The sequence below is a fragment of the Aspergillus neoniger genome (genome assembly GCF_003184625.1).
Source record: "Aspergillus neoniger CBS 115656 unplaced genomic scaffold BO87scaffold_9, whole genome shotgun sequence".
NCBI classification, from domain to species: Eukaryota; Fungi; Ascomycota; class Eurotiomycetes; order Eurotiales; family Aspergillaceae; genus Aspergillus; species Aspergillus neoniger.
In genome coordinates, this window is record NW_020291137.1 from 853,571 (window position 1) to 880,781 (window position 27,211).

Sequence of the window (27,211 nt, forward strand, 5' to 3'; positions counted from 1 at the left end):
TATTTCCTGCAGTAAAGTAGTCTCATCGCTCCCTCCCTGCCTCCCTCCCCTCCCTCTCTCCCTCTCTCGCTTTATGAAAAATGTGGCCAACTCAGCCGACCAGCAAAAATATAAAGAGTACATAAAGTTTGAAGAAGTCTTTAACGTTCAATGGTACCCATACAATATATATTTGCTAGTGTATATCTCCAAGTGTTATTCCAGCACACCTCTGAGTACGGAGAGAAAGGGCAAAACCAAGACGGGGGCTACATACGAACCCAATGAGGAAATAATTTTGCCGCTCAGCTTGAGGCTACTAGTACTATGTAGTACTTAGCACCAACCTTAGTGTATGCAAGCCAGCTGGATACCTTGAAGCGGGGCTCAGCCCCCCCAGCCTCGTTCCTTCCCAATTCATTCATCTCACTTTGGCTGAGTCCAAACACCCCAAGACTAAGATTCCTAGAATGCTTTCAAGAGTAAAATTCAAACTCAACTTTGCGAAAGGAAGTCTACATCGCCGTGAGAAGCATACAAAAGCAGACGAACAGCCCGATTCTCCTCCGGATCGGGTCGTATCGATTGCTGCTGTTGACGTGTCCACGCCAGATGCCGAATCTTCTATCCCCGCAAGAGCAAACCTTTGGGAGGTTGCTGGAGGAAAGCTAGATAAGAAAGACCGACTGGCTCTCGGTCTGGAGAGTTCACTACCTATCACGGATGCCATCGAAAACGTCATAAAGATCACGGAAGAGAAGTACCGCGAGTACAAGGAAGGTGGGCTCAAGATTTGCAAGCGCAACGGGGGACACATCAACGTCCGCGATGCCGCCAAAAACATCATTCTCCATGCATTGCAGGCACAGGACTTTGTCTCTAAACTGGTGTCTTATGATGTGACCTGTTATGGTGAGTCGTGAGTCGTCTAATTGGGTCTTTTGCTCCGGCCTATACTATGCATATCTACTAACATTCAGGCTCAGCGTCAATTGCATGGTCAGTTGTTTCGCTTGGTCTGACGATGATCAAAAACGACATTGAACGTCGGGACGACATCTTTCACGCAGCCGAGTATCTCACTGGCATTCTTTCCTATTATGCAATCCTTGAAAATCATTATCGAGACAGAAAAGTGGAAAGCGACCGAGGGTTAGAAGACGCTTTGGTTGAAGTCTACACGGCTATTCTGCAATACACGGCGGAGGTAAAAAAGGCAGAAAATGAAAGCAAAGCTGGTATGTGGTCTAGATGGAGGTTCTCCATGTGGTCATAGAGACTGATACCTTGAGAGCCCGCGTGGGAGAAAGTATTAGGGCCCTTGTTCAGGAGCCGCTGAAGGAGCTCAAGGAAACTGTCGAAAAAAAAGAGCAGGCTGTTTTGAGGTGGGCAGATCTTACCGTAGCTCTAGGTATTACTACCATCCGCTTGCTATCATCGACATATTTGAGGTCTTGCTCATCGTTAAAGACCACAGGAAACAAGCCGAAAGCCTGCTCGACGGTATAGACGAGGCGATTGAAAGGCTGAAGGCTATCCAATCGCACACTAGGAGTAAGATATTCGCCAAGTATTGCTCTTCTAAGAAGGGCATATTCTAATAGCAGCAGGCTTGCAGGACCGAGAGATACTCGACTGGCTGTCCACGGCATCCTATTCAGATCCCCAGAATACCACTCAAAATCGCAGGGCATCAAACACGGGGAAATGGTTTCTCAACATGCCCAAGTATGAAAAGTGGAAGTTCACGCCCGGAAAGCTCTTTTGGCTTTATGGAGCAGGTGCGTCCAATGAATCTTCATGAAAACAAAACTAACTCTTAGTATAAGTCGGCTGCGGAAAATCGGTTCTCTGTTCTACAGTCATCCAAGACATCGAGGAGTTCTGCGGGTCTGACACCTCCAGGAACTATGCCTACTGGTATTTTCAATTCAGCAATGACGAAACACAGAAGATGTACAACATGATCAGGTCCATCTTGCGACAATTTATGCCGCCAATACTTCCCGGATCCATAATCAAACTCTGGGAAGAACATTGTCACCGAGGTAGTAAACCCCAACAGCGAAAGCTTGCAGAAATCCTCGACGATCTGCTTGAAACTTCTCAGGGTGACTTTTTCCTTATCCTCGATGCTCTGGATGAGTGCCCCGCGACTGGGGATAACGAACGGAGCTCGCTCTTGCAATTTCTTGAGGAATTATTAAAAAAGCATCAAACCAAATTGCACATTCTTGCCACCAGTCGGCCAGAGCCTGATATACGCTCGAGGCTGGAACAATATCAAAGGGTGGATCTGGAGGCTGGGTTGAGTGGAGATGTAGAAACTTTCGTCCGTGCTCAAGTTGCCCATGGCAGGTTGTGTGAATGGGGCGAGTCGCTTAAGAAACGAACTCTGGAGAGATTGCTTGATATTCCGGAACGGTATGTTCAATTTGTCAGCAAATATGTACAGTACGATTAATATGTGAGATCGAACAGGCGCTTTCGCTGGGCTGATTTGCAGATAAAGCGGCTGGAAAAGTCCAAAACCGAGGAAGCCTTCCAAAAGGCTCTTGATTCCATCCCAGTCACACTCGAGGACACCTATAAAGATACCCTTGAGAGGATATCACCGGATGATCGGGAAGCAGCCCGCACAATTTTGATCTGGCTCAGTTTCTCTGCCGTCCCGCTGGATCTGAAGACTATCGCGGCTGTTGTGTCTTTCCGCTTCCCAGAAGACGTTGTGACCACCTGTACTACTTCTCTAGTTACTGTGAGCATCTCCGATGATACTGTGAGGCTGGCTCATTTCTCCGTGAAAGAGTTTCTGGTACGCAATGAAGCTGGGGGTCACTGGTATCAATTCTCGGCCATTTCTGGCCATAACGCCATAGCAACTAGAACGATCGACTGTCTGCTCGAAACTACCGAGATCCTAAGCCAGACCGCCGCCTCACGACAGCCACTACTGATCTACGCTGCGAGATATTGGGGTCGTCATCTGGCAGAAGTAGGGGAATTATACGCCACTGGTACGGGCCTCCAGAAAAAGGTTGACCGCCTGTTCACAGATCGTGATGTCTATTTCAACTGGGAACGCTTGATTTCTGTTGAATTTAATTTCGTGTGGCGTAAATCATTCGAAGAACTGCAATCGCCTTTGTGTTCTGCATCACGAAGAGGACTCAAACCGACAGTTGAGACGCTGCTTGCAAAAGATGCAAATCCAATGGGCTCAGGGCTTGTTGAAGGGAACAACGCATTGCTAGCAGCCGCGCGTGGAGGCCATTTGGAGGTTCTAGAGTTGTTGCTGGATAAAGTGGATAAGATACCACGAGAAGTGATTGAACGCATGCTGAGGATTATTCGCGCCATCGAGTCCGACAAAGAGAAGTTAACAATGATTCTAGACCTGCTTTGGGACAAGGGTGCTTTGCATGATCAATCAAGAGCGTCGCTTAAGATTATTGATGGGAGACTAGCTGAGAGAGCAGCCAAAAATTGGATGTCGGCACATATAGTAATGAGCTGCCTTCTCGATCGGAAGGAGAAAATGGGCCTCAAAATAACTAAGGGTTTGCTGAGAGCTGTGCTGGAAAATTTACACTGCGGCAACAAAACCATGCACTTGCTTCTAGAAAAGTGTGACGCGGATATAAGACTTACCCCATCATTGGTGCAGCAGGGTGTGTCTATTTTGAATATTGGTGCCATGATTGCCATTTTGAATAAGCAGGTGAGGAATGATATCAAGCTGGATGAGGAATGGACTGAAGCTTTTGCAAGAGGAAAGAAAGAAACAATGGAGCTGCTTCTGCAGGAGCATGGCGAGGAAATCCGGGTCACCCAGAAAGTGCTCCTTTCGGCTGCCAGGTCTGCATGCGATCCACAGACAGTGAAACTACTTCTAGCCAGACGAGAGCCGGGATCAATCATTGATAAAGAGATCTTTTTAGCCGCTGCAGAAAACGGCTCACATGGCAGTGAAATCATGGATGTCTTGCTTGAGGAGTGTGGGCAGGACACCATCATTGATGAGGAGATTATTCAGAGAATTGTGCAAAACCATAAACAAGGGGTGGCAATGATAAAGACGCTCCAGTGCAGACAACAAGCGGGATTTGTGGTCACTGAGCAAATATTATGCGACGCTGCTCGATATCACGATCAGGAAATGTTGGAGCTTCTGGTAAACAATACCGGTGGTTCTGGTCTCCCCATCACAGAGGAGGCATTACGCTCTGTAGCTGATAATGATTGGCGTGGGCGGAGCTTGATTAGATATCTGTATGATCTCCTGGGCCACACTCTTCCGGTTTCAGAAGATGCTTTATTATCTGTTGCCGATATAGGTTCTTCCACAGCGGACTATGTACTCGCATTCATCTTGGAAAGATGGCCAGATACTCCGGTAACTGATCGACTACTGGAAGCGGCATGTACTCTCCCTAACTCCATGAGTCTGCTATTGGATCGGCGGTGTGACTGCCTTCCAATTAAACGGATGATCCAAAAAATAGCTACAGACGGAGACGCGCGGAGTGGAAGGGTGCTGGGAAAGCTTCTCGACCGGCGGCTTGTGGGAGTGGATGAATGGCTGATGGAAACAGTCACTAGCAACAGTCACACCCTAAGGGTCATTCACAAGAGAGATCCAGACTTTCCTGTGACACCAAACCTAATTAACAAAATTGTACAAGACAGGGGTGCAATGGATTTCCTGCTCGATAGGCAAAACAACCAAGTTTTGATTACAGAAGAAGTGGTTAAATCTTCATTGTTGGGGGAGCATCCCAGATCTGTCATACGCTTACTTCTCAGTCGACTGGGATCAGAAGCTGTGCCAATTACAGAGGATATCCTGATCTATGCTATTCAAAATAACAACATTTTTCAGGCAACCCACAACATCAAGGCTCTCGAATTGTTCCTTGAACAGCGCCGTGACCTCAACCTTAACGCAATCTGGGAAGCCATATGGCAGGACCCTGAAATCGACCCAGTATCTTTGGCACAGGCAGCAGGAGCTCTACTACAATATGTCAGCTTTGAAGTGTCGGCTCAAATGCTGGAGATGCTTCCATCTTTGCCCCGGCAAGACTGTGTTTCGTATCGCCCTTTTGACGGATTCATCCGAGCCTGTATGCAGCACCGGATACCGTTACCCACAACTGAGGCAGCAGTCGAGTTGATCGTGGAAAGAGCAAGCTTCGATACAGTTGAGATATTCTTCGACGATTATCTTGGTGTTCCTGTCACTGGCAAGCACATTGAAGCTGCCAAGAGGAATCCACGAGAGGACGTGGATAAGGATGAGTTGGTCTCGCTTCTTATGTCTACCAGGAAGAGTTAATTTAAGGAGCACAAGTGATTGTCGTGTCTGTGTTTTGATTTCATCTTTTATAGCAAGTGTAGATATTATTTTCGAATCAGCTTTTGTCCGTTGCCACATCACTAGACACACACCCACCCCTACATCAAGCACATCTCTCCACTTTGGATCTTAATGTCAATTACTAGTACTGTTAAAGAAGTAGTTATCTAGGGTTCATGAATGAACTGTTTTCATCATCGTTCTGTTTACTTCCAGGTGGGGAATGTCTATATTATCAATAGTTTACGCTATGTACTACTAGTATTATATATATATATTTCATGACCACAGTATGCATAGTACTACTTCAACTTCGCTAAGTTCGTAGGAACTTAATTTACATACATACACTTCTTGATTTTGATCTTATACCATCATAACATTTACTCATCTTCATTCTATCAAGTTAAAGCAACGAAGGAAGAGACTGTTTAGTATACCAGCTAAGTTCACTTTTGTATCCTACGCAGGCTTCATTCCTTCCTTCCTTGACTCTTTACCGGAGTGTTGTGGATTAGATTTGACGGTGGGTAATTATTCTGGTAGATTATGGGTTCGTCTTGTAAGAGGGATATGCACAAGAATTTAGTTATTCATTTTTTATTAGAATGGATTGTAGAGGTTGGATGGAGTGATGGTTGTTGCGTGTCTACTGTGTAGTGGTGCGGGTTTGTGAGGGATGTAGTACTTACTATCGCATGATACTATTATAAAACCAAACTCGAGTGGTGGCAGTGCTTAATTATTTTAATACTACTTAGTAGGAGGATTTATCTATTTACTAATAATAAAAATACACATGTGGATGTGTCTCGTCCTAGCTGCAAATATATATTGTCGTCCGTGGACGATAATCTTCTATAGTAGCACATAATATTGTCCATAACTATGCAGGTCCGCAGTCACGTTTTAGTAGAATGATATGCTTGCAATAATTGTTCCTATATTGAGGCATGCACGCAGATATATAACCATCCGAGGTATAGGCTGCGCGACGCGTCACATCTGCCCGATCACAAGCGATATAATGGCAGCATTATTGAATACGGAGATCAACGGTCCAGACGGCGGTGAATAGCCCTCCTCCATGCAGAGAGCAAACAATGAAGCCCTGTCGGAATGAGCCAGAGGGATCTTCAGCCCGAGGGGACAAACAATGAGCAAGTAGCCTAGGCCCTGACAAGCATTGACATATGCCAGCCTCATGTACAAGGTACCTGGGGGTACGTTCATCCCGCAGCAACGCGACTGGTTGCCAAAATAGAAAGTACCCGATGTGACAATGCAGTCAAGTCACACCGCACGTGAAAGGGCAGAAGAACGTACGCGTCGAAGCGATCATTGGCTGCCGGGGCGAAAATATTCCCACGAGTAAAGCTGCATGGTTTGGTTAGCGTGCATGGCACTAGGCGGCTTATCCGTGTTGGGAAGTGAGCGAGGCATCCTGAATGGCTCGTGCTTTTTTTGATATTGTTTGCCGGTATGCACCTACTGCAGTAGCTGTTCTTCTAGCATGGGTCTAATCTGCAAATTCTTCCTAGGGACCCCCGATAGTGTAGCTGGTTTGGGTAAGTTGGTCCCCGACAGAAGGCACCGACCTACTTCACATACCGACATGCGGCGTCTCTCCGTCGGTATTTCTTCTTCTGGGCCTATCAATAGTCGGCGGACATTTGCCCTTCTCTGGATGTCAAGGGACACGGCTGGCGTGGCAGTGGCGGCAGAGGGGTTATTCTTCAGCGCACATTAGTTTCTTCTTCGGGCTATCCTGCGGCGTAACATTGCGGTCTTACATTCCCAGTCGCAAACATCTCACCCGCAAAGGCTGACACTAACCTTAGCCCATTGCGGAGAAGACCTGGAGGTCGGATAGTTGGAGTACGTAGCTTAGGCATAAGCCGTCGGGAATATATGGCTCGTGCTTGGCTTCCCGACCTCCCGAAGGTCTAATCTAATTTCTATAGATTGTGATGTCAAGACGACCCTTAGTAGAGACGAAGTGTTCCATGCTCAGCTTCAATTACTCCGTACACACGCTGATATGATCGAGCAATGGATCACCGTGGCTCGGTGAATGAAGCTAGTGCGACCGGCACTGGCTAGAGCAAACTGACAGCTACCAATCGGTTAGTCCCTCACGAAAGAGGAAAAAGAAAATGGATCGCACGCTGATCCCGGAGCTGAACCGCCTGTCTAGGCAACCTGGCGCCTCCACCCGCTATATCATGCATGCATCTGAAAATCCTGCCTCACTGTGAGACTAGACGACGCATCCACCAAGTAGTCCGGACGCCGCGACAGAAGAAAACAGATAGCTACCTACTAGTTGGATCCAGGCTACATGCAGGTCCCTGAAGAATTTAATCGCGCGGGCGAGCGGTAATGCACGAAGCGTTCCATTTCCAAAAAGCAAGATAGAACGTACTTTCTTGAGCATTGTATGATGCTAATTCTGGTTCTTCGGATGGCCGTGCGCTCGTGTGAAATCAAGGCATCGAGTCCATGAGTGGAGAGGCACGGGGCAATGGCTGGAAGGATATACCGCTAATTCGCTCTTTGGTCTGAAGAGGTGTCATTGGCGATGAGGATCCACTTAGTCTGCTGTGCGTTGTCGGCGACTTGGCCATCCTAGTGTCAGAGAGCATGAAGTTGATCTATCTACTCCGTGCTCGATATGCTGTCGCCGGAAATGTCAGTGTAGGAGTTAAGGTGGATCAGATCAGCCATTCGAGCGTGCGCTGTCATGCACATTGAGCCAGGATACAATGGCCGTCGATCTAGACGCACGAGGAGCCAGATCCTGTCAAAGTGACGGCTGGTGTGTGCTCCAAGCCACGAGCAGTCACATAGACCAGATGCGTGCACTCGATCTCGACTATCGGAAAGAGGGCTCCACATTTGCGACTCGATCAGATTGATCCAGTTAATGCTCTGTCGGCAGGACGGTTCCACGGGTTCTCAGATAGATGGCCGATACTCCGCAAACTGAGTAGCGAGTACAGCGTACCACGGGAATAGCATCTCGCTCTGTTTCACGTCTCCATTAGCGACCGAAGTTCCAGATGTGCTCGACTGTGGGCCGATGGGGCGGGAGGGTAAAGGGATTATTGGCGGATGTGCATTCAGGCAGAAGGAAGAGTCGGCCGTGGCACATTGCTCGTGGATGGATGACAAGACGAGTAGATACAGGAATCGAATACCAAGATCGAGCAAGGAGGACGATCAGTGTGATGTGATGGTCGGAAATGAAATCCAAGGAAGTGATGAAGAAAGTATATCTTCCAAACCACCTGATCATCCGACACGTGAGGGTTCCTGAGATCTCAGGCAGCCGCGCAGGCACGAAAAAAAGAAAAGACACAACTGCCTTCTCCCAAAGGAGACAGACCCCGTGGAATTCCCCCTTCCTTATTCCCCTGAAGCGATAAGGCTACTAGCTAGGTATCGGTCACTTACACTATCCCTACACACGATCCTACTGAATACGTACCCTACATTTATCCACGCCCGCGACAGACGGATCGTCTCTCCCTCCCGACGCGACGCGGTCGGTTAATCCGCGTTCATCCAGGGAACGCCTCCTATCCATTCCGTTCCGCTGGCACAGGGGAAAGACTAGGACAGAACACGGCTAGCCTTGGGCGGGCTCAGGTTCAGTTGTGACTCGAGCCGTCCCGCGTTGCTGCGGTTTCCTATGTGGGGGGAAGAGCTGTCGCGGTGGAAGTTGATTCACACCGAGCATCCCGTCCTTAAAAACGGGCGATGGATGAGAGACGGAATCTAACAATTTTAGTGCCTAGCGGTGGGGATTCCTGGGCCTGCCATCCGCCAGAGTGATTTAATGAGGTCAAAGTAATTTCGGAGTCAGTCCTGTTCGGTTCTAGTATGTGTGAGCCAGAGCAGATCCCGTTGTCGTTCTTGTGCTGCTGCTGCTAGTCTAGCCGCATACTATACTTGGCTTGTCTAGCAACACAATTACCCCCTCTTTCGGGGAATGCTTTGATGTTCTGGCTCCAGAACGGCTGATGCATTGATGTTGGCCTTTCCTCGGTCCTAGCCACATTGTTCGTAGCTGAGCCCTGTGGTATCTGATCACCGTGGGATCTGCAAACCGACTTCCTCGAAACCCAAGGAGATATATACACTCGCTAAGGCAAGGTGACAGGGAAGAAGTAGCATTGACCCTCGTTTAGTTTACAAGCCAACCCCTCACCAAATTAGTCCCGCATACAGCAACGGGCACGTGTTGTTTCTAGACCTGGCGGATGAACAAGCCTTGTCCCTCCAGCTGAGCCTGAATGAGACTCCCTTTGTTCGAAAGGGGATCCCTGGAGAAAGGATGACCGCTTTGCCCTCAACTAACCCGTCAGCCTAAATCCATACGGGAAATTCCCACTCGGATTTAGCGCTCCTTTGGTCTGGACTCAAGCTTGCCGGCATCAACGGTCGGGTGTCAGCAGTCAGCACGTCCTTCGAGCTAACTAACTAACCAACTATCTATCTACGGCTGCTGTGTGTGTGAGTGTGTGTGCCTGTGGGACAACGCCGGCTTCATGCCTAAAGCCCACATAGTATATAGTTTGATGATCATTCCTTTGTACCACGGGAGTAGTCGGAAATCATCCGTTTACGACCTGTCATTCCCTTCGTAGAAATGGGGGCCAAGGTAGTAAGTAATAACTAAGTCGTAGTAGCAGTAGCAGTAGCACCAAAACCGCCGTCGTACTTCATTCATCCCGTCTCAGGATGTCTTTGTTCCCTCGTCTGACTTCGAACCTAATCGACACGGGAACTACTATACGCCGTGTAAGCGTCACTCAAAAACAAAAAACCTAACGGAAGACGCGGACTCCCTTCCGACAGGAAGAGTTACTCGATCTGGCATTACGCACTGTAACACTAACCACCACCACCTAGCCTACTAACTAGACCTATACCTAGACCTACTTTAGACATACTACTACTACTCCTACTACAGTACGGAGTACTACTGACTTCATACCTATCACCTCCCCAACCTTCACCCAACTAACTATGCATGCGAGACCCAGACTAGTAGTCTTTCCCCCCCATCCCCCCTCATGTATGCGCACCCCGATCAAATCGTGGCGATCAGACCCGAGAACCAAGCTGACGGACTCCTGCGGCAGAAGGAAATATCGCGCTGCGCCCCCCCTCATCGGCTCATATTTGGGTACGTATGTATGTATGTATGTATGTATGCACTAATGAATGATGAGATGGCTGTGTGGGGGATTCGCAATACATCGTACAGATATCTGTCTATCTGCATGCTTGCTTATCTGAAATTGCTTCTTTGCCTGATAGATAGTCGGATGGATAGTTATCAGCCCGTTTTCTTAGGCAGGATGTCCGTTCACTTGGATAATATACTAACTGGCTAGTGTTGTATCTGAGCGCGCGGGGGAGAAGGAGAAGGAGAGAGTGAAAGTGAAAGTGAAAGTGAGAAAAGGGTATAGAGTTCAAGAGACGTACGCCATCAAAAGGAAATATTCAACACAACAAAGAATGTGTATTGACAATGCCAAGGGAAGATCTACGGGTACGATTGGGGGGAGGTGACTGGAAGTGACTTATTCTGTAAATTAGAGAGAGGAAGATGGTTGATTCCTCGGTTCATCATGATTCATAGTAGCAGCTATAGCTCGGAGACTCCATACCATGTGTATGTGGCCGTCGGAGTGGCAATGGTCCGGTTCCTATGGAGAATCAATAATCAGGTGGCTAAGTAAGCCATCTGTCTACTCCTGCGGAATTATAAGCCGAATGTAGACAATGCATGATGCATTTGGTTCTCGTGTCTTGAAAGCAATGGAGATCATTATTAGTTATGAGTTTCATGAGCCTATGTAATGATGCATTTGTAAGCGTGGTTTTATATATCGATCGGTGGTGGATACGGGCACAGGCGGGGGTAAGTGGTAGTAACTAAGGCTGTGCGCGATTGCCCTTGCGTCGTAGATAATCCGGTGCCACAAATAACTTCCCTCAAATCTGTGCACAGGCAATCTGGAGATGCTAGCTTCAATGTGACTTGATTGTCTACCACTGACGTAGGTGTGTAATCTGTTCCATTAACAGCCAGGATAGGAGATCAGTCACCGCCCTACAGAACTAACTACTACGTATCTGGATCGCCGTCACAGTTGCACACTTCACTTGCTGCACTGCAGACAGGGTTGGACTGCAGGTACAGAATAGAGTACACATGGTAGGTCATCAGGTGAGACATGTGAATCCCTTCGCAAAGATTGTGCGACTAGAATTGAGGAGCTCTACTTGTTGCTCCAATTGTTGTGATCTCGATGTTACTATCGGCAATTGGCTGGTTGTTATCCGATATCGATTTGGTTCCATGGAACCGCGTAACCGACCGAGTTAGTAAGTTCATAACCTAGGAAATGCTCGAAAATGCTCGACTTGGCCATATCTCTCTTGTGTGATCACCCCGAAACCCTACTTGCATAGTACTGGTATCCGCACAGCTAAGAATTGAGCCTGGAGCTTCTTCCCGGCCGTCAGAAACGACAAGAAAGCCGGGCCAGCAGCTTGGGAGAGCTCGTTGGCTCGGCAGTGGATTAGCCTGTGGGTCGGGAGGAGGGAATGATGCATCCTTAGTCTTCATCCTTTTTTCATTGCTTTGGCTTGCCCGTTTCCCCGTGACAGTCAATAGGTCACTTTCTCATCCTATTGGCCCCTCATCTTGGCTGCTCCTCTCTCCCTTCTTTTGCCGGGCCCTGATTGACGCGGATTGTCGTCCATCGGTTTCTATTTCGAGGCCGTTACTTTCTCGGCCAATGGTGCTCCGCACTAGTTTTTTCCACCAGGTAACAAGTAACCCAAGTAAGAAGGGCTCAATTCGGATAATCCTGAATTTTTAGATCGCCACTGGGTTAGGTTTCCTTTTTTGCCCTATTCTTTCTGGGATCTTGCTCGCTTGATTGCTTGCTTGAAGTTCGCCTCTGTGGACCGGATGACTAGCAGCAAGAGGCGAAAAGCTGAACGCCGAATAACTATCTCGATGCCTCGGCCGAATACGCAGGGTAATCCCAAAGAGGATACTGTACAGCAAGCAGCCAGAACGGGCCGCTGCGGAAGCTGTCGAGGCAATTGAAACATCCAAAAAGTACCCGACCAATCAATTACAGGACGGGCTGTGGGAATAGGCAAAAGTAAAGCCAGTGCATGATGGCCTCGAGAAAGTTCTCGAGAGGTCCCAGTGGGATGGTTACTGCCTTGTCGATCTCTAGTCGAGTCCTTTTCTCCCCCGTCCAGTCTGCGACGTCCCAAAATTTCGACTTTTCCGACTTTAGACTTTCCACTCAACTCAGAGTGCTTTTCCCCCATACTTTCGTACTATTTCTCTTACTAATCGTTTCCGTTCTTCCATCTCTGCTTCAATTGATGGTAACCCCGGATCCAAGAATATGAGGGATTGAGTAACCACCGTGACGAGGTGCTTGTTTTGCTTCAATTTTGATGAGAGAGAGGGAGAGACGTGACTTTGATTAAGAGCTACGTATACAAACGTGAGGGGATGCCGTGGCTTTTTTTCGCCACCACTTAAAGTATGTTTGTTCGGTTACTAAGGTAGGTAGCGACCCGAAAGGAATACATACATACATATAGACATACATACATAAATTGCCCAGACAGAAAGTGAAATAAATAAAGAGAGCCAATTCTTATTACTTATCACTTACTAACTATATATCTCAGCATCATTTTGCTCATGATCTTTCTTCTTCCAGCAGTACTACTACTAAGTAAGTAGTAGCTAGACTACGGAGTTAGTTAGACAGGCCAAACTACTGCCAGCAATACACTGGGCCCTTCAAACTCAAACCCCTGTTTGTCCATACACAAAGTCCATCTTTATCCCCACTTACCAATCCTCCATCTCGGTGGGCCTGCCCTAACGAGGTTTAGCGGTAACTCCAAATAGTAAAAGAAGATTCGTAGAGAGAGACAAAAAGGATGATGTGCTTGCATAAATTAAAAACAATCCGTATATATTAAATTTAATTTATTCAACGAAAGATCAGTGGATAGAAAGGATGTATTTCTATTTTTTGATTTTAGTATTCGAGTCGAATCAAAATTAGAAGAATACCATAGCTCGCGCGTTATTAATTTGGAGAAGGAGGAAGGAAGGAAGGAAGGAAGGAAGGAAGTAAAAAGGAGGGGGGTTGTTGCTTGCCCGCCTGTCAAAGTGCTCACTTGCACGCACTAAACACAATTAGTACGGATGGTGTAAGCAGACTCTTTTTTCTTATTTGTCTTCCCTTTCCTTCTTGTTTAATCCTTTTACCCCTCAAAAAGTACGTACGTACTACACTGCCGAGAGCCAAGCCATAGTACTAGTAGGGGGGGGGGGGGAAAGAAAAGATAAAAAAAGGAAAAGGGAAGGTCCGCTGTGGCCGTTTTTAATATGCTGACGGAGACCTACTTACACCTACCTGCCTGAGTTTGGTTTGATTGACTGATTGATTGACTTGACAGGACGGGCTTCCGCACTAGTAGTCCACCAGTTATTGGTAGTGTAGGTGGCTAGTAGGCTTTAGGTGGATGATGGGCTTGTATTAAGTACACAAGTAAACTTACCTACACACTACACTACTTAGGTTTGGAAAGTACGTACGTATTCTAACTAAGAAGTATAGTGGTATACTATTTATTTATTTCAGGTTTAGTTCAATTCCGGAGAAACAAACCACTGGAGATTGGATGGAGGAGTATCGCGATCGCGATCATATCATGGGGTGGATTTTTTTTATTGTTGACATTTATTTTATTATTATTTATCGGACGGGAGAAAAGAGGCAAATTAGATAAAAATAAAAATTACATTGCATGATGGAATGGACAGATAGATAGGTCGTGCCGTAGTAGCACCCTGGAACTGGCACCGGTTGTGTGATGGCAGATCATAACCGTTTAGGCAGGACTAAAAGGTTAGCTGCGTGCGTTGGGCGGTCACTGGTTGGTTTTGGGTTCCTCGGAAAAAGGCAGTTTGGGGAGAAAAAGGGGAAAATCAAAATAACTGGGAAAACAAAAAAATAGAAGACCGAGAAAATAAAAAGATGAAAATAAGAAAATACTCCTGCACATGAAGAGGTCGTAGGGGTAAAATAGAATAGAAAATGAAAAATAGAAAGAATAGAAAGAACGAAAAAAAAGAAAAAAAAAAAAAGGAAAAAATAAAGATCAGACCAGACCAAGACTCGATTCCGATTGGGATAAGGAAAAATAAAAATTAAAAATAAGAAATAGAAAAATAAAAAACAACAGGGGAGTGAGTGCACTGTAAATGGGAATTTTTTTTATTAATTGTTTTTTATGAGATTTTTTATGGGATGATTGTATACCGAAGGCAAGCACCGCTAGTTCAGTATATTATTTTGACAGGCTGGACACGACCCTTATCATTGCGCGTTCTCTTCTCCTTCTCCTCAACTCATACATGTGCGCGCACGGCATTAATCAATCAATCTGTCCCATCAATCCATTCATTCAGCCGTGGTTCAGTTTTGTGTTCTCTATTTTATTTTTTGCCATTCCCTCATTGTTGTCTGTCCAAACAGACCTCAAGGTGCACAAGGGGTACCGATCGTCTGCTCCACATCCGAATCGAGTCATATCCACCGGTTCTGTGGATAACCACCAGTGCTTGCTATCCACTCTTCTAGGCCAGTCACCGCACCAACTAGTCTGGAGAACTGCTCCTGCTCGTCCCCGTTCTCCGTCAGGTTGTTAGTAGTGGGCTAGTACCAGGTACTTCCCTGGTTCCTTGTCCTTGGACCGTTCCCCTCAATATCGTTCGTTTGACTCGATCTCGTCACATCGCTACCTACACACGGACATCCGTCTACATACATACACGGACTGACATCCACTCACACACACACTCTCTCTCCCTGAACCTCTCTTCTCCTTCCCGCTCTTTTCCCTCTTCACTGACCTTCACCCACCCCCTCCTCCTCCTCCACTCTCACCTCACACACTCACTATACTATACATCATCACTACCGATTATCTTCCCCTTTCTCCATCTAAACCCTGGTGGAGCTATCCAATCGTTCACTCATTGCTGCTGGTGGCAATTGACTTGAATAGCTTAGCATAGCATTACACAACATCACTTCTTCTCATAAACCGACACGGCCTGCATTGCGCTCATTCCCGCCCTTCCCCGGTCTCTGCTTAATCCGCCGTGTCTTGGAAACTGTCGCGGCCCTTGCGTGTCTGTCTGCGAACAAGATTATCCCTCCCGACGCACAGCTACAGCAGGAGCTCACCTCGTTTCCGCCTGTCGTCATAGTCGCTGCACTCCCCGTCGATCGAACTCCTGGGAAGGAAAAGGTCACACTCGTTGTCCGGGTTAATTTTCCTACGTGGATTTTCGAAGATCTAGTCCGGGGTCGACTCGTGGTCCTTGCTTGCTTTACAGCACTATCCAGTCCGCTTTTCACTCGCCCTCCCTTTCCAACGAGGCAGGTTTTCCTCATCCCGGGCGTCGAGTGACTGCTTGTTATTGTTCGCCACACTCTGTTTTTGTTTTGCGGCTTGTCTACTCGGCTTTTTGTTGCCTCAAACCTTCTTCAATTCCCCGGTTTCCTCGTGCTCGACTTCACTCCTCGTTTTGATCCCGCGCATTGAAGAACGTGTCTGCAGTAGAGACGCTGCCGAAAATCTCTCGACGAGCAACTACTATATATCGATCGCATCGCTGCAATTTCAACCCACGCACCTCCTTCGTTTTCTTCCGCGTTTTTCTAGGTTCGCGTTCAAGGTACGTTAGCAACCGGTTGCCCTTCCCCAGCATTCCTTCCATTCCCCTCCCTAGAATCGGACATTCCCCGGGAGACATGCAGAACCATCCCCTCCCAAACATCCTTCAGACGCCCTTGCCGGCCTGAGGGTAGAAAGCACACCGTCAATGTTCAAGGCTCGCACCAGCCTTCAGCAGCGCCGCATGATTGACCTTCTATCACAGACATTGATTGCATTACAGCCACACGCATCATCACATCTCGACTAGCTCGATCATCTTCTTTGTCTACACTACATCACCGACACACCCCGGTTGTGCAACTCACTTGCTTCTCTTCACCTTTACCACCATTCATAGGACAGTGCGAGAATGATCATTGCGTCTTCTCTCGCATAAGCCTTGGTCAGTGACCACGACGTCCGACTGGACCTACCAAGCGGAAGGCTATCACATCCACATCGATCCCGTCTCAGGAATAGAGACATGGAATCAATGAAGCGACACATTGCGCCACTGAAGATCGAAAAGGGAAACCTTAAATACAACTACGACGACCAACAACATCACTATCATTACCAGCACAATCTTGAAATGAGCCCTCCGTTAACACCTTACGAAAACAAAGACGACAGTATGGAGCAATCAGAGACGCCGAGGGCCGTCTTCCACAACTACCTCCGTGCATTCTACCCTTATCACCCCTCCGGAAATGTATCGCCGTCGACTGTCACCCTCCCCTTGGACCAAGGCGACATCGTTCTAGTGCATTCTGTTCACACCAATGGTTGGGCCGACGGTACACTATTAGATACTGGAGCTCGGGGCTGGCTACCCACCAACTACTGCGAAGCGTATGACCAACAGCCTATGCGGCCGCTCCTGAAGGCGTTGACCGACTTTTGGGATATTATCAGAGGAGGCTGTGGATTCCCTCTGAACGACGCTGGCAACCAGGATCTTGTACGAGGCTTGATTGCTGGCGTGCGCTATTTATTGGTAGGTGTTCGACTCGTAGCTGGTGTTTATCGGAGGATAACTGACAGGGTCACAGCAAAAATCTGAATGTCTCACACGGGATTGTATCCTGGTTACCAGTCACGACGGTCTGCGCAGGAATCGCAAGGCGTTGCTGGCTGAGCTCTCATCTCTGGTCCGGACCACCAAGAGGTTTCAGGAGGTTGCCAGCGGCAATGCGACGCAGGATGAAATGGACTACATGGTCGACGAAATGCTCCTCAAGGCCTTTCGCATTGTAACGCGAGGTGTTCGTTTTCTCGATGTGTGGACCGAGGAAGTTGGCCTGAGCAGAACGATCGCCGAGCTAGAGCAGCAATCAGGCTACCAGCAAGGCCCACTCACTACGGTTTCTGAGACTCGCCCCATTTCCGAAGCTGCTGGCTCCGAGGCCGACACCGAGCGCAACGAGTCTAGACTCATGAACCGTAGCCGATTGGATATGAGCCGAGCATCCACTCGCCTGGACGACTCTCAACAGACCCGTCCGGTGTCTGTGACCACCAAGCGGATTTCCGTCTCCCACCGGGTCTCGACTTCGGGACCGGCCGCCATTGCCCGCAACCCCAACCTCGCGTCCGAACGACTGAACGATGCCTACGATGCATTTCTCGGTGTGCTGGGCTCCTTTATTGGGCTTCATTTGCAATCCCGCTCCTCGACGGAATTGGTCGTGACCACGGAGCAGGCGGTGCGCTCGTGCCGCGCGCTGCTCACCGTCGTCGAGGCCACTTGCGAGCATGACCCGCAGGGCAGTGGGCTCCTGGAGCAAGCTAGAGACACTATGTATGAACGCCTCTCCGAATTGGTCTATGCGGCCCGGGACGCCTTCAGACCGGCCCATTCTCCAGATGATGAGCTTGTGATTTTGCCTGATGAAGGAAAGCGCTTGGTGGATGCCGCCACTGATTGCGTGCGAGCAGCGGGGAGCTGCCTGGCCAAAGCTCGACTGATGCTGGAGCAATGCGGTGATTTCGAGCTGGAGGCAATGCCCCAGGATTTGCCTGCTGCGACCGGCGCAATGACCGACGCCAACAAAACCCCGCAACCCCCGAAGACAAGCACCTTTGCTGGTCACCAGAACCGATCTCAAGAAGCTTCGTTGCGCTTGCCCCCGCCTCCTCTACAAATTCCCAACTCCATCAACAACCGATACTCTCCTCCAACCCCAGGTCTGACGGATGACACTACTCCCTCGTCCTTCCAGTCGCGTAATGGGGCTAGCACTCCCGGCACCGACATGTCCTCCTTTCCATCCACCAGCCACCTCTCCACCAGCCTGGATAAGCTATCCTTTTCGTCTCACGATACCCAACCCATTGAGATCCCCCCTCATAGGGACAGCCAAGCTAAGTCCGATGTTAGTGAGTCCTTTGGTCGAGGCATCACAAGCAATGGAAGTAGCTTTACATTCAATAGCCGTCTCCGTGACTCGGAGATGAGTGGTGTCTCCCAGACTTCCACTCGCGCGACCTCGCCCGACATTGGCAATCATTACCAGGTTCCTTCTCTTAAGGGCAGCATCAGTCATTCTACCCTAGCCGAGGAAACGGAAGAAGGAGAAGCCAACATTTTGGAGAAGACTTACGCGCACGAGCTTATCTTCAAGGATGGCCAGATCATGGGCGGAAGTCTACGCGCGCTCGTCGAGAAGCTGACTGCACACCAGTCTACGCCAGACGCGATGTTCGTTTCGACCTTCTATCTCACTTTCCGTCTTTTCGCTACCCCAATTGAGTTTGCGGAGACATTGGTTGATCGGTTCAACTACATCGGAGACACTCCTCACACTGCCGGGCCTGTTCGTCTTCGTGTTTACAACGTCTTCAAAGGCTGGCTCGAATCCCACTGGCGTCACGACTGCGATAACTGTGCCCTCGAATACATTGTGAACTTCGCCAGCACGACCCTCATGCACAACCTTCCGTCTGCTGGAAAGCGGCTTGTCGAGCTTGCCGAAAAGGTCTCAATGGTGCACGGACCGGTCGTACCGCGTCTGGTGTCTTCCATGGGAAAGACCAACACTGCAACTGCACAATATGTGCACCCAGACACACCTCTGCCACCACCCATCCTGGGAAAGAAGGAAGTCAACCTTCTGAAGCAGTGGAAGAACGGCGAAGGCACAATTACCATCCTGGATTTCGACCCGATGGAACTCGCTCGCCAGTTCACAATCAAGGAGTCGCGCATCTTCTGCGCTATTCTTCCCGAAGAGCTGCTGGCCACAGAGTGGATGAAGAAGTCCGGTTCCTTGGCTGTTAACGTCAGGGCTATGGCCACTCTGTCCACGGATCTGACACATCTCGTAGCAGATTCGATTCTCCAGCTAGAAGAGCCCAAGAAGCGTGCAGCGATCATCAAGCACTGGGTTAAGATTGCAAACAAGTGCCTGGAGCTCAGCAACTATGACTCATTGATGGCCATCATCTGCTCCTTGAATTCATCCATGATCTCCCGCTTGAAGCGGACCTGGGAAGTGGTGTCCCAGAAGACCAAAACCACCCTTGAATACCTGCGAGGCATTGTCGATGTCTCACGGAACTACTACGTTCTCCGGCAGCGACTGCAGAACCGCGTTCCTCCTTGCCTGCCTTTCGTCGGTACCTACCTCACGGATCTCACCTTCGTGGACCACGGCAACCAGGCACTGCGTACCTTGCCCACAGATGAGGGTGACATGGCAGTCATCAACTTCGACAAGCACATGAAGACGGCTAAGATCATCAGCGAGCTGCAACGCTTCCAGATTCCGTATCGACTGACGGAAGTGCCGGAGCTACAGGCGTGGATGCAGAACGAGCTCGTCCGTGTGCGATCGAGCGGCGAAAAGAGTCTGCAGACATTCTATCGCCGGTCGCTGGTCCTGGAGCCCCGGGAAGTGCCCCAAGCGCGCATGCAGCCTGAATCCAGCTCCTCTTCGATCCTCGAGAACGCGAAAGACAAGTTCGACTTTCTTTCCTGGACACATCCCTCCAAGTCCAAGTCGGTCGCGACGAACGGTTGAACAGGTCGGATCCCACTCATTCGTCACGGCCGCCACTTTAATGAATTTACGACAGTCACTTCTATTCATGTTTTCACGGATTTTTACCCAATTACCCATTTTTATTCCCATCTCTTCCTTCTCATACACACGTTTTACTCTCGCATTTCCGCTGTGTATAACCTTTTCGCTCTCACCCTCCTCCATCCACATCTTTTATAATTTCTATTATCTCTCTGGGCGGTACTCGTGAATCTTTTCATCCATATTTCTTTTTCCTGTTCGGGGCAACAAAAAAAGAGGAAAGGATTGGCGGGGCTTCCAAAAAACAACACGGAATGTTGTACATTGCATGCACAGGGGCGGTTGGGAAAAAATAACACTACCAAAAAAGGGTGGGGCAAAGCATATATGGGGGTCTTATACTACAGGTCGGGAATGGACCTCGCGGCTCGCACACACACACATACTCGTTGATTCGAATTTTGGGCCTTGCCTTGCCTTGCCTTAACTTGTTATGGAGATGCATGCATTGATGATGGGTCATGAGTGCGTCTCTCTGCTTTTTTTATCTTATACCATTCTCTGTGTTTTTATCCACTTTTTGATTCACACCCTTTTGTTTGATTTCTTTTTACTATCATTGTTTTATTGATTGATTGGTTGGTTGCTCTTTGGATGGATGGATGGGAGCATTGCTTGGATTTGTACTTGGACTTGGCTTGTTTGGACTAGGAAATTACTGGATGGCATGGAAACTTGGATGGATGGGATGGATATTTGGAAGGATACTTAGGATAGGATCTACCTGTGTACTATTTGTATATACCATTCTGCAACATACTAGTCTATTGACTAATCGATCGATATCATGATCTGATCATTCATTTTCATACATAAAAGACTGACATTATAGTTGCAATTTCCACAATTGACTCGTAGTAATAATAGTATAGTAATAATAGTAGTAGTATTGGAGAGGTAAACCTAACTATAGTAACTAACCAGATTCCCCATCGCGCCATTTCCTAAACATACCTACAAACCCCGGACCTTCATATTCATTATCCTCCGGAGTCTGATCCAATGATACAGCAGCAGGCCCCATTTCCAAAATCGGTATCATCGAGGGCCGACCATGCGCGCACTGGAACGGGAAAACGCAATCTGCGAGTCGTCTAACCAAACTCTGACATTCATCCTTATCCAGGACGTCATTGAACATGATTGCCGTGCGGCATGCGCGAGAGTTCAGCAGGTCGATGACCCCTCGAGGACAGCCGTCGAGCTGGTCTACCCAGCTGCTGCTGCTGCTGGTTTGAGCCATGTCTGGACGAGGGTGGGCGAAGCCGGTTGGATGGCGAGGCTGTCGGCTTCGTCCGTTCTCTTCTTCGCGTCTCCAGATCTCGCCGCGGATGAGGTCGGTGACTAGGTCGGGTTCGGTGCGGCAGCGCTCGGCGATGAGGGTTGGGAGGGTGTGTACGAAAATGAAGACGTTCTTGTCTTTGGGTCCTTGTTCCACGGTGTAAGTTACTCCCCAAGAGTGGAAGAAGTCCTTGTATCGTTTAAACAAGGATGCTTCGGTAGTGGGTATTTCAAAAATGATTGGTTCCAACGTGATGGTTTGGATGGAGCCTGGACTATCCGCTCCAGATGTGAACAGCTCTGCCATGAGTGCCTCGACCCGGCATCGCTCATCCGCAGCGTGCTGATCGATCAAGATCAGGTTCGATGCAGGGTCCCCAGGGCTATTAGTGGGCATTTGCATCTTTATCAGGATGAATTTCTGATCCACTTGAGCGATGACTTCTGCAGCTTTTAGATCCTGTTTACGCAGTTTGCCGCGGAACTTTGACACTCCCATGCTTTCTAACCCGCATAGCTCACCGTGATTGTCCCGCGAACTAGACCCGGGGCGAGCTGTCTCGTGGCCAGCACTGACATCCATCGCACTGATAGGCCTCTCTGGGCGGCCAAAAACAGGATTAATCCAATTGTCCAAAAGTTTTTCTAACCACTTGTTGTCAGTCCTTTGCAAAGGGACTGATCTCGGTCGCTGCACTTCGTCTGAAGTACGATGTGGTCCTTGTGAATAGCCAGTGGACCGGGGTCGCAGCATCATGCCCGATGCTCCTGAAGACTCAAGGAGCATGGACTGACCAGTTCGCGAGTTGATCAAATGGCGTCTACCCGTGTAAGGATCGACCCACGACATCATCGTGTCGGTATCTGTCTCTTCGGGGACCTGATTCAGTTGTCCTTCGTGCACCTCTGACACATCTGGTATAGGAGATTGGGGCTCGGTGGCCGTGCCTTCCCTGCCAGCAGAAAGAAGCGCTGATTGCTGGTTCAACTGATCCCGGACTTGATGTGCTGGGTTTTTCTCTGAGCCAGCTGACCCGAATTCGGGACCGCGTAAAGGCAACCTCTTGCTGAACGTTTCCGACTTTGCACTTTTGATTCTGGTCCAATCGCCGAAATGATGGCTGACATTGGGTGGTCTTCGTAAAGAGGGGAGCTTGAGTTGACCACCCAGGGTTTCTTCGGTGACAGAGCCGACGCCTTCTGAAGCTAGAGACCTTCCGGTTTTTACGCTGCTAGGGCGCGTAGTAGCTGGCGGTACATTGGGCGCACCTCTTTTCCTTTTCCCAGTACGTGGACGTAAGCTGCTCTGCCTGAGGAATTCGTTGATCATTGTCGACAGCACATCTAGTATACGCTGGAGAGATTTGTCTGATTCTGGAAGTTCTTGCGTATCATCGTCGATATTCCACTCATTGCAGCTGTCTATACGTATATAGAACATTGGCCATTTATTGACTGCTTTAGACGCGGGTTTGCTATGCATAAGTTGGCCATCAGCAGCCCGGACAGATGCTTCAACTGCAGAGGAACGGCTTTTTGTAGACCCAAAGTCCGACAAGGCAAATGAGCGATTGACTTCCGCAAATATCAGATTTGCGTTGTTTCTCGCGAACACCGGGTTCGAGCCTAAAGAGACAAACTGGACCTTCTTCGTAGGGCTAGGCATCAATGAGACTGCCGCATGTATTGTGAAGTCGGAAACGCTGGCCGATACGGTATCCCAGATGCCCGTATTCTGAGCCTCAACCAGCCCCGACTGTGCCAAAATAGAACGAAGCCGTTGTAGATCGGGTTCCCCGCCATATTGTCTGGCAGGTCTCTGTGGATGTACCGTGATCTTCTTATCCCTATGAGCGTCGAGGACCACTAGCTTAGCTATCCTGTCGTTCGCGATCATGAATGACACCAGAAAGTGCCTTAGTTCCTCCCACTGTCGTTCCAGTTCATCTGGTCTTTGAAGAGCCAATGCTCGACTCTTTACGCGCACGGGCATATTGCCGAACAGATCGTTTACTGTGACGGACGTGCCATGGGCACTGAACCTTGGCTCTTGATATGCTGGAGCTGGCATCAATCGAGCAACCGGTGTCGAGTGATGGAACGTTACGGTATTAGTACTCGAATGGCGCACATGGTGTGATGTGATAGTCAGCAGAGAAAGGGCAGCAAGTGAGGCGAGAAACAGCCCTTTACGTCCTTCTATAGCATGACTCGAATGGTATTTTGAAGTATCTGCATCTCTATGAGTAAAGGACATTGATATGTGACGATTAAACTTACGGTGGGCTTTCCCCAATCCTCCGTCTGGTTCAAACTCCGCTGGAGGAATCCCATCTCCGTCATCTTCAACTATACAGCCTCCGCGAACGAAGTCGACGGTCACATAGACTGTACGAGCATTTGCATCCAATGCATTCTTGACTAGCTCTACAATAACCCCGTTCAAGTGTGTAATGGCAGTTGAGGACTTGAGCTTCGCCACTACATCAGGCGGTAGAGGTCGAATTTTGGGGTCCCATGACGACATCGCCAGGGGGTGGGTAGATCAGTTTATAGCCTTGTAGAGATTCTCTCATGTTGCCATGATATGGTGGCGCTCCGAGTTAGTTGATAGCGCTTGAAATCTGACCTGTAGCTTTACTAGAAAGCATAGACCGGTCATCGAAAGTCAAAGACGCAGATAAACTATCCAGAAAAGCAGTCATTGACTCAAAATGGTGAGAGAAATGCACAGATTCCCGCCATGTTGGCAGTTGACGAGGAGAGCCAGTTGAAATGAAGCCCAGCAGGGGAAACCGCGGCCGATGATGTCTCACATCACGTGATGATAAGACACCTGGAGATAAGCAATCATGGAATCGCAGTATTGATGGCCTACTCCCTACTCTCCCTACGAGAAAGTCGTAAACTTCGACAGAATACTGTCACAACAGTCATACTTGTGGCAGTTTAAGAATCTCCAAATAGGCAGGCAGATTGCACGCACCCGCTCAGCCTCCTGAGAAGGAGCTACGTTGGCCTGTGTGGTATCTGGCATCCCCAACTGCGGGTGCTTGAGCTTATCGTGGCTGGATCCTCCTGTATACAATCTCCGGTTCCGAGGCGGAAACGAACAACGAACCGAATCCCCTGGACATGGGTTGTGCAGCCAGTGCTTCACCCCCTCAGCCTCTATTGTTCAGAATGAAGCACAAAGAAGCAGATCGAGATCGCAGCAGGCTGACATATGGGATGTGGTTCACGAGGGAAAAGCACTGGACACGAGCGCATAGTGTGGGATGGCATGCACCAGACTAGAAAGTAAAGCGTGCGGCAGCGAGTCATGAACTGGCACGGATAGACTAACATAATTCGCCGGGAACATCCATGTCAAAGGACCGAATAAGCGGGCTAGCGAGATACGCGCTATCGCATCACTGCAGTAGTTCCAGCCTCGGAAGCTTGAAAGACGGAGTGCTGGAGGCGGTATTAATAACAGATCGACACAGATTCGTCAGGCTGAACCACTGCCAAACAAACACTATTCAGAGGGCGGACATGATGACACGTCAGGAGAGAGAAGTGTGAGGCAGGAACCTCATTCACTCAGTCAATAAAATGAATTGGTTGGGGAGTGAAACGCAGAGGAGAGAAAGGCGACATCCAGGCGCCGATCGTTTATTTGGGCCGATGGGCATCACGTGCAGCTCCTGAGGAACTCCTGACTTGGAAATGAAAGGGTGGATGGCCGGCCATCTTCCTCCATCGCCCTTTTTCCCAATCTCTCGCTCTTCTTTTTCTTCCTTCCGGACTCTTTTGTCTTTTCTTGCTACGATTCTTGTCGGTTTTTCGTGGATCGAAGTTATTTGCTTTCTCCCCCCTCCGTCACACCTCCCATCTTTATCTCTCCCTCCGCTACCCCTCCGACCCTTTAGATCCGTTTCTTTGGTTCACGCATCTTCCCCTGCGGCTGTTATCTGATCGGCCAACCGTCTATCGCTGTATCCCTGTGGACTTGCATCACTCGTTACGGGGAACGTGTCGTGAGTGTGGCGATCGCATAATCACTGGCTATCTCACCGGTGGATTGTTGGAAGGCCAGAATGGCCACGGCTGAAGGGCCCGCCAGGGCGCATGGTGAGTGAATTCGACTCATCTCAGAAGTTCTTGTCTGGGTTGTTGCTCATGTACAACGCATAGATCGCAATGGACGTCGCCACCCCTTTTCTAGCTGGATGAAGCGACTCGCCAGTCTCAAGCATTCTACCGATTCAAGTGCCAACCGCTGGTCCAACAAGCGTCATGCGATGCCCAAATACAAAAGCCGGAGTTCGAAGAACAACCCCTACCCGCTGTCGGGCACCGCCCACATGGTTCCCGACTATAATAGCGACTTCAACACTTCCGAGGCGAGCGCAGATTCCGATCGCAGGTCTTGTTCGCAGAGCGAACCCTCTCTCGCATACTCCGGGTACGAGCAGCAGGTCCCAGCCACCAGTGCGAAGTCCACCGCGCCAACCATCTCAACCAACGGCGACACGGCCATCTCCGATGCAGCATATTCCAAGGCAGGGACGATGGCTACAGCGGGTGGGGGCATCAGTTCGCAGGGGGGAGGCGAGGGGAGCACCTTCTCATCGCCCGCGCCATCGGTGCGATCTCTGACCACGACCTTGACCACTGTGCAATCGGCAGCACCTTCCGGGCAGCTCTACAATACGCAAAACCAGCACCATGGTCTGACCCATACCGGTTCTCTACACAGTTCAGCGACGCAACAAGTGCAATTTTCTCATCAGTTTCCCCCGTCGCCAGCCACGGCCGTGCCGCCCCACCTTGCCCCTCATGGTCACTCGGTCACCTATAGTACTGCGACAGCCAACAATATCTTGACCGACAACGCCTCCATTCTGACTCTCGCATCGTCATCAAAAAGGCGCCGCAGAAACTCTTTGGACACAAATGCCTCTGTTCGCGCCCTGGCGCCGTCCTCCGTGTTCGGTGGCAGCCGAGAGAGTTTACCGTTGAGTGTGCTGAGTGGAAATGTCGGAGAGTCAGCGACCTCCTCTTCATTGAATCCGCCGGGTGTCCTCAACAGACCTAGCTTGGTGGGTCTTGCTAGTGTTGAGCGTGCCAGCGTCTACTCGGCCTCCGGGGCCACGCCTCTCGCAGGGAGCGGTGAGCGCGGCAGCTTTCACAAGAACGCCACTGCAGGAGACGGTGCGAGCGTCATCAGCGCGGCCCAGTCGCACAGTCGCCACGACAGCAATGCAGCCAGCATCACTGGGACCGGTATGAGCAGTCCATGGTCCGGGCCGTCAAGCAACCAACCATTGACGGGGCGAATCAGCCGTCGCAGTTCAGGATGGGGAGAGATTAACGGTGAAGAGAGCGATGAAGAGAAGCTCGCCGAAGGGAGAGAGGAGGAGCCCGAAATCAAAGTTGAGGGTGTGACAGACATGAAGAGAGAGTTTTCTGGTGAGTAGGGTGGTTGATTTGATCGGGTATCGAATCAACTCTCCCACCCAGATTATCTTTCCAAGAAGAAAAGAAAATTCTCCATTTTCTTTCCTTCTTTGAACCTGCAACGAAGTTACGCAAGATGAGATATTCCATGACAGATTGAGTGAACCCTGTTCTGCTTTCTTGCTCTTTTTGCTTCTGCGTTCTTTTTTTTTTTTTTCAAAGTAATGACTAATGCAACCAACATACACGGAGGGTTTCGTTTCATAAC

General features: G+C 49.2%; 5 protein-coding genes across 5 annotated transcripts; 4 read left to right on the top strand and 1 right to left on the bottom strand.

Annotated features, from left to right (window-relative positions):
* Window positions 1-418: 418 nt before the first annotated feature.
* BO87DRAFT_414458 (uncharacterized protein) lies at window positions 419-5,447 on the top strand. Its single transcript, XM_025626634.1, has 7 exons — window positions 419-891; window positions 966-1,217; window positions 1,274-1,390; window positions 1,450-1,533; window positions 1,590-1,760; window positions 1,809-2,403; window positions 2,461-5,447. Exons 1-7 carry the CDS (start codon window positions 450-452, stop codon window positions 5,315-5,317), a joined length of 4,518 nt encoding a protein of 1,505 aa, XP_025482004.1. The 5' UTR covers window positions 419-449; the 3' UTR covers window positions 5,318-5,447.
* Window positions 5,448-14,773: 9,326 nt separating this feature from the next.
* On the top strand, window positions 14,774-15,312 carry BO87DRAFT_241418 (uncharacterized protein). Its single transcript, XM_025618836.1, has one exon. It carries the CDS (start codon window positions 14,823-14,825, stop codon window positions 15,114-15,116), a length of 294 nt encoding a protein of 97 aa, XP_025482005.1. The 5' UTR covers window positions 14,774-14,822; the 3' UTR covers window positions 15,117-15,312.
* Window positions 15,313-16,242: 930 nt separating this feature from the next.
* On the top strand, window positions 16,243-20,320 carry BO87DRAFT_241432 (guanine nucleotide exchange factor). Its single transcript, XM_025618837.1, has 2 exons — window positions 16,243-17,129; window positions 17,185-20,320. Exons 1-2 carry the CDS (start codon window positions 16,617-16,619, stop codon window positions 20,152-20,154), a joined length of 3,483 nt encoding a protein of 1,160 aa, XP_025482006.1. The 5' UTR covers window positions 16,243-16,616; the 3' UTR covers window positions 20,155-20,320.
* An 813-nt stretch (window positions 20,321-21,133) lies between these two features.
* On the bottom strand, window positions 21,134-24,248 carry BO87DRAFT_355112 (putative DNA mismatch repair protein (Mlh3); the record flags this gene model as incomplete). Its single annotated transcript, XM_025621320.1, has 2 exons — window positions 23,779-24,248; window positions 21,134-23,730 (listed from the first exon to the last, which is right to left on the bottom strand). Exons 1-2 carry the CDS (start codon window positions 24,023-24,025, stop codon window positions 21,134-21,136), a joined length of 2,844 nt encoding a protein of 947 aa, XP_025482007.1. The 5' UTR covers window positions 24,026-24,248.
* Window positions 24,249-25,397: 1,149 nt separating this feature from the next.
* On the top strand, window positions 25,398-27,169 carry BO87DRAFT_241470 (uncharacterized protein). The gene is made up of 2 exons (XM_025618838.1): window positions 25,398-25,614; window positions 25,678-27,169. The coding sequence occupies exons 1-2, from the start codon at window positions 25,581-25,583 to the stop codon at window positions 26,961-26,963; spliced, it is 1,320 nt and encodes a 439-aa protein (XP_025482008.1). The 5' UTR covers window positions 25,398-25,580; the 3' UTR covers window positions 26,964-27,169.
* The last annotated feature ends 42 nt before the right edge of the window (window positions 27,170-27,211 follow it).

Excerpts from the sequence above, each read along its gene's own strand:
- BO87DRAFT_414458 (XM_025626634.1), top strand. The coding sequence starts at position 450 with ATGCTTTCAAGAGTAAAATTCAAACTCAACTTTGCGAAAGGAAGTCTA. Across the intron at positions 892-965 it reads TTATGATGTGACCTGTTATG|CGTCAATTGCATGGTCAGTT; the intron begins GTGAGTCGTGAG and ends ATTCAGGCTCAG. Across the intron at positions 1,391-1,449 it reads AGATCTTACCGTAGCTCTAG|ACCACAGGAAACAAGCCGAA; the intron begins GTATTACTACCA and ends TCATCGTTAAAG.
- BO87DRAFT_241418 (XM_025618836.1), top strand. The coding sequence starts at position 14,823 with ATGTGCGCGCACGGCATTAATCAATCAATCTGTCCCATCAATCCATTC.
- BO87DRAFT_241432 (XM_025618837.1), top strand. The coding sequence starts at position 16,617 with ATGGAATCAATGAAGCGACACATTGCGCCACTGAAGATCGAAAAGGGA. Across the intron at positions 17,130-17,184 it reads CTGGCGTGCGCTATTTATTG|CAAAAATCTGAATGTCTCAC; the intron begins GTAGGTGTTCGA and ends ACAGGGTCACAG.
- BO87DRAFT_241470 (XM_025618838.1), top strand. The coding sequence starts at position 25,581 with ATGGCCACGGCTGAAGGGCCCGCCAGGGCGCATG. Across the intron at positions 25,615-25,677 it reads AGGGCCCGCCAGGGCGCATG|ATCGCAATGGACGTCGCCAC; the intron begins GTGAGTGAATTC and ends TACAACGCATAG.